The sequence below is a fragment of the Hydra vulgaris genome, chromosome 07, assembly GCF_038396675.1.
Source record: "Hydra vulgaris chromosome 07, alternate assembly HydraT2T_AEP".
Lineage (NCBI taxonomy): Eukaryota > Metazoa > Cnidaria > Hydrozoa > Anthoathecata > Hydridae > Hydra > Hydra vulgaris.
Genome location: NC_088926.1, coordinates 35535001 through 35545000, shown reverse-complemented (window position 1 = coordinate 35545000; position 10000 = coordinate 35535001). Strand labels below are relative to the sequence as shown.

General features: G+C 27.1%; 2 protein-coding genes across 3 annotated transcripts in view; one reads left to right on the top strand and one right to left on the bottom strand.

The window, feature by feature from the left end:
- The window catches only part of LOC101238750 (sperm flagellar protein 2), a 130559-nt gene that overhangs the window by 13185 nt on the left and 107374 nt on the right, over positions 1-10000 (top strand). For both annotated transcript variants that reach the window (XM_065801745.1, XM_065801744.1), the window contains exon 7: positions 9844-9907. In XM_065801745.1, the coding sequence (XP_065657817.1) occupies positions 9844-9907 (64 nt within the window). The remainder of the gene's footprint in view (positions 1-9843; positions 9908-10000) is intronic.
- Positions 1-10000, bottom strand: part of LOC101235807 (connector enhancer of kinase suppressor of ras 2) — a 112932-nt gene that overhangs the window by 89937 nt on the left and 12995 nt on the right. The window lies entirely within an intron of this gene.

Below are 10000 nucleotides of genomic sequence, written 5' to 3'. Positions count from 1 at the left end.
AAGTAATCTTATTAAAATAACCAAAAACTATTTAGACCACATTTCAAAAAATACTACATCTAAACAATTAAATAAGCAGTTTGTTTAACTACCTTGGATACTTATTATTGGCCTAAATTCCGAAGTGAATTTAGAAAACAAAACATCAGAGTTATATTTACTTCACCTCCCAATTTAAATAACATACTATGCAACAACAAAACAAAACTACCACTGAACTCGAATCCGGGTGTTTACAAGCTTAAATGCTCATGCGGAAGTATGTCTATTGGTGAGACCAAAAAGAAAATCATCTCAAGAAGTGCTGAACATCAAAGAGCCTGTAAAAATCAAAAATGGTTGAGTTCAGGAGCCACAGAACATTCTAGAACATGCCGTGGTACTTTTGATTGGCTGAATCCTAAAACCTTGGCAGTCATTCCAGAATACAAGATGAGAAAAGTTAGAGAATCCCTGGAGATAAATAAAGCAAGAATTTGACATGAGATATTGGGTATTGGGCAAACTGTTCTAAATAGAGATGACGGGGATAATGTGAAAACAAAAACTTGGGGACCAATTTTGACAAAAATTTAACTGATGTCACTATTATATTAATTCACCGGTTTTTATATTTTACGCTTTTTGATGTCTTTTTTTTTTAAATGGTTGGTTTTATGTTATTTTGTAACGTTTTTTTCATTACTAGATGACACTGACCACAATAGGTCAGCAAAATATCGTTAATATATTATTATATCAAAATATATTTAAAAAATAGTCATAGCTGCCGTTTTTATTAAAATCAGTTTATATGTTTATATATATATAGATATATAGATATATCTATATCTATCTATCTATCTATCTATCTATCTATCTATCTATCTATCTATCTATCTATCTATCTATATATATATATATATATATATATATATATATATATATATATATATATATATATATATATATATATATATATATATATATATACATATATATATATATATCTATGTGTGTGTATATATATATATATATATATATATATATATATATATATATATATATATATATATATATATATATATATATATATATATATTAGTAGAAAATCACTTAACAAAAATTTTTTTTCCATTTAACACTGTGTTTCATCAACAAAGATTCATCAGAAATGAATTAATAAAACTTCAATATATACCAAATTAATAAAACTTCAATATATACCAAAAATTAAATTACAGGAAGTTGCAAATGTCTTAACTACTGTAAATTTTCACACATTTGTGGAATTTGCTGACACTATTATAAAAAGAATTCTTTAGAAATGATTACTTATGCTATTTTTTTAAATGTTTTTTTAAAAAGGTTAGTTAATGTAAATATTATTCGAACTCATTTATTTTTATAGTTTTTTAGGAGAAACTTATTTTCGTGCCTACATTTAGAAATTAATTCTGATCTTTTGTTTAATAAGCATTCTTGATTTGCATGTGCAATTATTTCAAATTTTTCTTGTAGGCATAGTATGCATTTTTTGGAAATATTGTTATATGCAGGCGCTGTTTTAAGGATAGACCAACTCAGTATAAAATCATCAATATTTTTTTCTTTTAATTGTCATATATATTTTGACAGCATGGTGTCTACATATTGTCTATATGTAAACTATACATATTTTCTACATTTTAAAGTTATGAAATTTTAAAGTTATGAAATTTTTTTTTTTTGTTATACAATTAACTTTAAAAAAATTTTAAAAAAATTAAAAAAACACCAGTCTAATTAATATTTAGAATACCCAATTGAAAGGTGTTGATTAATTACAATTAGTATAAAAAGTTCAAAAAAGATGTCTTAAAAAACATGTCTTAAAAAAATGTGGAATAATGGAATTACTGTGACTCATATAATATGGGTCTCGGTTAGTCTACTCCACATTGAACATTTTTATACCTTATATAGTTGTTTTATTTCAATAATTTTTAGTAAGCGATAGAAAATAAAATCTGTCAAATTTTTGTTTTGAGTTAACGATTAATTTTCATTACTTTATAACTTCTTATTGTAAAATTATAAACTAAAGTGTGGACAGGCTTACTAAATTTTTTTGATATTAAGTTTCTATTATGTTTTTTTCAGATCATCTGCAATTTACTAGGATCCCTGCCCTGTTAATTAATTTTGCAAAAAATAAAAGTTTAAATGTAAAATTTTTTTTATATAAAAAAAGAAAGTAATATGCTGAAGCAAGTCTCCTAATATTTTATTTCAATTTTACCTAAAAATTTTATCTCAATAATTTTACATAAAAAATTTAATTGGTATCATTATTTACATGGTATCATCTTTCACCTGGATTTACAAAAACAAAATAAAATTAAAGCAAAAAGGAAATAATAAAGTCACAGTAATTATTCATTTCAATATTTTTTAATGCCTGTAAATATATTTTTCAAAGTATTTAAACTAAAATAGGGTGAAATTTCGGATATAATAAAATGTTGGATGTAATGAAATGATGGATATAATGAAATATCAGATATAATGGAATGTCGGGTATAATGGAAAGTCTGATATAATGGAATGTCAGGTATAATGGAAAGTCTGATATAATGAAATGTTAGATAAAATAAAATGTTGGATATAATGAAATGTTGGATGTAATGAAATGTCAGATGTAATGAAATTTCAGATAATAACCTAAGCACGTTGATAACATAAGTATCTCTATCTCGACGTGTGCGCAACAAATTTCTCCTGGTGTTTTGATGTTTTAAGAAATTTAAATCTTTTTGAAAGTTCTCTTCCTCTCTAGAATGCGATGATATAAAATGTTATCAGAAAACAGTTTTCTTGACCTCCCTCTCAGAACTACTTTATTTTTTCCAAAATTGTGTTTTAAAGTATACTGATTCTGAATTTGAATTTGAAGTTCCCAAGTTTTACTCCTGCAGTTTTCGAGAAATTTACGATTTAATTTTATATTATCGCGTAAATTGATTTTTATCGTGAAAGATATCTTAATGATCTAAAAACTGTTCTTAGCAGCTGTAACTGCATAAATACTAAATTGTATATAAATTTATGAAATATTTTTAATATATAACCAATTATACATTCATTTACATGGGTATATAAGAGTAAATTGATTTTTATTATGTAAGTCTAAAAGTTAATTTGAAATATCGTTTTAACAACTGATAATACATTTATTTTCATTATCTTACAAACATAAAAATTTACAGTGGTTGATTATCTATATCAGAATCAGAATCACTTGAAATTATTCCATTGTAAGTATAATTGCTGTCTTCGGCAAATTTTGAATTTTTGTTGCCGTATTTAATGCATTGACATAAATCAGAACACATCAGTTCTGCACTCTGACATGAGTATTGTTTTGTATTACAACCAGTCGCGCATCTACAATTAATAAAATTTAATACACTATCTGGATCAATTTCATTTGACAGCCATTTTATCTTCAATTCATCACCATTCATTGTCCAACCATATTCCAAAACACTTGGCATATTCATTGGAGGTATAGTGGCATATTTCCAGATATAAGTTTAATAATTACATCTCAGTATGTGTTATTCTAATGCATCTGAAGTAGGAGGCAATTGCTTTTTACTATATTTGCCACTCTTGAAGAGTTCATATCTCAACACATTAACTGAAGAAACTATGTCATTACCATAAAGTAAAAAAAAAAAATATTCGACCAAACGCATTATTTGTTCCATAATAAATTATTATATAACAAAACAATTATTTTAATACTTTGTTGGGCCTCCCTTTTGCTTGGATTACAGCGTCTAGACGTCTAGGCATTGATTCGACTAAAGATTTTGTTTCTTCTGATTGAATCTTTTCCCAGGCTTCTTCAATTGCCACTTTGAGGTTTTCTTTTTTGGAAAATGACCGATCTCCAATTTTTCGGTCTACAATTTCCCACAAATGTTCAATGGGATTAAGGTCCGGTGATTGTGCAGGCCATTCCAAGACCTCAACATTATTTTCAGCAAACCACTCCTTTGTTTTAGTGGCACAATGCTTGGGATCGTTATCTTGCTGAAATGTAAAATCAGATCCTAGCCGAAGTTTTTGAGCAGATGACTTCAAATTTTGCTTTAATATGTTTCTGTATTGCACCTGATCCATTATAGTATCAATAAATTGGAGTTTTCCAACACCCTTCCAAGCCATTGAACCCCATACCATCACGTTACCGCCACCATACTTGACAGTTCCTCTCACGCAGCTTAATTTGTAGGCTTCTCCGGCTTTTCTCCAAACTTTTTGGGCTCCATCAGATGACTTTAAGTTGAATTTCGATTCGCCGCTCCACAGGATCTTTTTCCAGAAACTTAACGGCATGTTTTTGAACTTCTCAGCAAACTCCAATCTTCTTTTCATGTATTTCTTATTCAAATATGGTTTATTACGCACAAGTCGTCCTTGAAATCCCTGGTCTCGGATACGATTTCTGATTGTCTGATGGGATAATTTGATTCCATAATTCTCTTCAGCTTGCTCAGCCAGTTTTCGAGCAGAAATGAAGCGATTTTTCTTGACTTGTATAATTAAATTTCTATCAAAACTCTTAGAAGTCTTTTTTTTGCGACCCTGGCCTTCTTTTGTGGCTGTTGTTCCGATCAAATTATACTTCTTCATTATGTCGGATACTGTATTATGAGGAATTCCAGTCTCTTGCTGCACCTGACGATAGGTTTTACCCTGATTGACTAGATCGACAGCTAAATTTCTCTGAGAAACAGTTCAGTGACGTTTACCTCCAACCATTTTACTTAAAAAAACATTAAACCTTTTTTTTATACAAAACTTTTTTTTTACTACAAAAAAACAGTTTTTTGTTATCAATTTCATTAATTGTATAAAAATTTGCTAAAATATTTCAACAAATTTCACATAAAATTAATTAAACTTACATAAATATGGCTTGGTCGGATAATTTTTTTACAAGCTTATTCAGTACTAAGTTTCTTTTAGGTCAAATAATAAACCAACTGAAGCATGAATCAAATATAATGAACGCTTAATAACATACTATTCTCAATAGAATTAAAATAACAGACAAAATAAGTATCGCTATTCATTGTTTTTAGTATAATTTAGAGCGTAAACATTTTTTATTGGGAAAAACTTTTTTGGTCGGATAATTTTTTGAGACACTGTATGTATTTTCATAAAAAAAAAAAAAGGATTGTTACTACAAATATGTTTACCGTGTTATTGAAGATACTCATGCGTATTCCTCAGCTGCTTCAGTTAACAAAGCCCTCTCCACTTGGGCTAACACCCATCTTTTAACAGCTCCTGGCTTATGTGTCATACCTACAATACCACCTGTAACTTTACTACTCCTGTTAAAAGTTTGTTCTATAGTTTGGTCACATGCAATATCTGCAAAGTCATATGATGCCTGTCTTTTAATCATCCAGTTTTCTCTTATTTCATGACAAGTATCTGTCAAATATAAAAAAGTAAACTATATATTGTTGTAAAACAAATTGTTTTACTTAATCTTAACACCTCAACACGAAAGAAAAAAGAGGCAATACCTTTATGAGTTTGATTAAGTACACTCATTTCTAACTAATAGCAAGATGCATATCTGCTGTAGTTGATACGATCTGTAACAAAAAACCATCCCAACATAGAGTTAACTGTAGATAGATGCAGATCCCAATTTCCAGTACTAACTGCTCTTAAATGAAGCAGCATTAATTGCACCATTTATAAGTAGACACTCCAGAAAGAAAACAACTGGGACTTGTATATTGGTGATTAACATAAGTCTGATAGCTTATATTAATATCTTGGAACAATGGGCTTTGAATATACTCATCAAAGTCTGGATCTTCATAACATTCTTTCATACCACAAATAAAATTTAAAATGTCAACTTCTTCTTCTTGGTCTTTGAAGCAAGAAACGATTGAAACCTCAGTCAACTAAGTTCTTCATACATTAATTTATGAGCTCTTACACCACAATTATAATGTTTGCTAAACATCACTCCATTGCATGAGCCACACTTGACTCAATGAGTATATCCTTATGAAACAAAATTTTTACTTGTATAAATTTAACAGTATGCAGAACAAAATAAAAGTATTTTTAAAGGCAAAAAACCATGAAATATTATGTATGCCGATATATATATAAAAATTATTTTACCTGTAAACCAGCATCTTTAAATAGTTTAGCTGTAGCTGACATAAAGGACATGACCATGTGGAAATCCCCAAGTCTTACAACAATTCGATCAATAAATTCTGCGTTTTTCCATCTTACCATCTGTATTTTTGCATATACCCCCTTGTCAAAAACCATTACAATTTGATGAAGTGAAAGTTTGTTAGCTATGTTAATACCAGTATTTAAAATTTCATGAATGGTGGATATATCAGTAACAGGAGCATTTGTAATTGGTAAGTCTGTAATTGTTGAAACACTTCCTTTATTTGAACTGTATAATGAGCGTATTGTGTTAAAACTTTTCCAACATGGCAAAATTGCTGCTGCATCTAACTGAGATAATTTACAATTATACTCACTAATATTCCTGACAAAAGTCAGTATCATTTGTTACTACATCTTTGTGTTCAAATAATTTTGTTAAGTTAAGAGATTTTTTTCACAGAAAATAAACTGGTATTTCACTCAATCCAACATTTACTGCCCTTATGCGTTTGCTAACTTCAAAAAAATCATTATCTGGTTTATAAGGTAGTTTTTGTATGTAAATACCATATGGGTTGTTCCAGAACCGCTATAAGTTTCTTCTGTAAAATCTGCATTATTATACACAAGTGTAGTAAAGATATTTTGTTGAATATTCTTTGATACAACTAAATATTTGCAATTAGAGTTTAAAGTTGCAATTGCACTTTAAACCCCCTCAAAGTCATTGATGAACAGCAATGTCCAAAGTTTTTTTATTTTTTTTTGATTATTAAGAAGATGAGTAATTTGCCGCATGCCTTTATTTGAAATTATACAAAAATATGTTCTGTTTTTTATTGATAATTTTCAATGAAATGAAATAATAGTCGTGTAAATCGATTTTTATAGGGGGTTCTAACACTTTTTTCTCAAAAACTGCAGAAGAAAAACTTGGGAACCTTTTCGATAGTGTTAATACATATTATAAAGTACTATTTCTGAAAAAATTACTTGGTTCTGAGAGGGAGATCACAGACCAATGTAATTAGCATGCACGGATCGCGGTTTATTTGTTTGTTTATAAATCTTCTATAATATCTTTGTATTTGTTATGTATATAATTTCTATAGAACATTAAAGATGTTTTATTTTGTATTTTAGAAAATTAGAAAAATTTAGATGTGCAGCAAGCTAACCACTTTGGCCACTAAGGCATATTAAACTGAATTATTTTAACATTATTTAATAAATAAAAGACAATATAACTTTATAAAATAGCAAATGAATGCTACAAATCAAAATTAAGGAGATATTGCTGCAACCTTCAAGTAAAAGTAAAAATGTAAAACTTGGTATAATTTTTAACATCACATAATTTGAAGCTTAGATAAGTTAGATTAGTTTGCATACCCTTTCGTTCACATATTCTTATTAAAAAATTGCTGCGACTCTTTTTCTCACCATTAACTTGGGTGAAATAGCTTCCGTGAGTTCTGCGTTAACACGCACAAACAAGCAATAAGTTGAACTTCATATAATATGATTAAACTTTTTTGAATAAATATTTTTTGATCGTTTTGCAGAGAATTTTAATCTAAAATAAATAATTTATTTTTGATAAATTATTTATAAAGTTTGCAACTAGAGCAAGTAATTCATTTAAGGCAAACACATTTAGCCATATAGCTAAAGGGAAAAAAAAGAATGATTACAGAAAATATTGAATAGTTGCAACAGGTGTTGAACAGGTTTTTCTAGTTACAGCAAATAAATAAGAAAAACAAATAGATGCAGTTAGTCTGTTGGTGAATTGAGTCCAGTTAACAATAATAAAACAACTGCAATAACAATGATAACAAAAATATTATTTTTAATGACAACAAAATCAATTATATACATAGCAACAGCAACAATTAATAATACTACTATCAAGAACAAAGTAAAAAGTAAAAATGCCAAAGAAAATGCTGCTAATGTTTTGCATTCAATATGTTGATACCTAATAAATCTTAAATACTTTAGAGGTTAACTAAAAAAAGCATATTAACTTTGATGATGAGCAGCAAATAAGTCAGGCAACATCAGCAACTTTAACAAAAACAACAACCAAACCTTCTCAGAAGAGATGTGAAGCCACACGCCTTATATGACCACTCATATTTTGCTTTGACAACTTGGCCTTGGCTCTCTGCAAGTTTTGAAAATAAGCGTGTTTAAAAAATGTCCTGAATAAACAAATGTTAACTTGTTAACTAAATACACAAATTATAAACTAAAAAAAGAATTAAAAACTAAAAAAGAAATACAAAACCAAACTCAAAAAATAAAAATCTTAACAAATGATAAAATAAACAAAACATAAACTAGAAGAAATAACAGCATAAAATTAATGTCTTTATTTTAATTTTAAAGTGTTTCAGTTCATGGAGTTTAGAAAAGATAGAAGTTTCAAAGTTATTTAATCCAAGCTTAATTACTTCAAAACTTAATCATTTAAAAATTTGAAACTTTGATATTTTCTAATGTCTGCTAAGCAAATATTACATAAAAGAAATCATTGGTTAAAAAGATATGAACCCATATCCAATGCCGAACTAACAGTCGAGCCTCAATATTATAATATAAAGTCAACCTAAACACTTCACTAACGTGGTAAATATAAAAAATTATTAAATTCAAACTAATAATAAAGATGCTTTTAAATTGATCATTAGATTTGAACCATTGAGACATTTCTAAATTAAAAAAATATAATAATTTTATGTTTTTATTTTTACTGGTTTAACTTTTAATTGTTTTATTATTTTGTTTGTCTTTTCAGTTTATGGTTTGTTTATTTTCTCTTCAGTTTAGTTTGATTTTTTCAGCATATTTTTTATGCTGCGGCCAAGTTGTCAAAACAAAATATTGTATGCGTGGTCATATAAGGTGTGCAACTGCATGCCTCTGCTGAGAAGACTTGTAACCACAGCAAATCAAGTCAATGATAAAAAATGTTGTTAAGTTTTATACAAATCTTTAATGAGTCAAAGTAGTAAATTAGACCAGCATTTAAAATTCAAAATGAAAGGTTTTGCGAGGTTTCTTTTTTTATTAAATGTTTTTTTTAATTACCTGTCGAGTTGCATATTGCGCATTCTCCCCAAAGGGCAGAATGTTTTTTTTTTTTTAAAAACTTGATTTTTTAAAATTTGATTTATAAATATTTAAATACAACTCAAAGTTTATTTTGAAATAAAATAAGTTAAAAAATCTTTTGCCTGGAAAATTTAAAAATTAAAATTAAAATTAATAAAATTTAAAATTAAAATTATAATAATTTATTTACTTAATTATTTATTAATTTTTAAAAAGGTTTTCTCTTAATTCATTTTTTCGAAACATAATTTCATTTTTTTTATTTTTTGAACAAAGAGGAAAACCTAGTGTACAGTTCTATTTAAGCTTTATACTTTAGTTTTTTTGAAAGTATGGTTTTAGAGTTTACAATTTTTGAAAATATGGTTTGACCTTTTGAGTTTTAAAAACATGGTTTCACTTTTTAAAATTTTTTAAGTTTAGTTAAAATAAATTATTAATTTTGTTACATAATATATTTTATTTATAAATAAATATTTATTATTCTATTTTGTTTTAATATTTGATATATATTTATAATTTTTAAAGGCTTGAAGAGGAATTAAGACAAAAAAGTCTCAAACAAAAGGTTCGCCAGGAAAACTTACAAAAAGTATTAGTTTAATATTTATAAAAATACAATTAAAATACAAATTAAAAAAAAAAGATGTTGTGATAATAATTTGAATGATGTTATATATTAAGA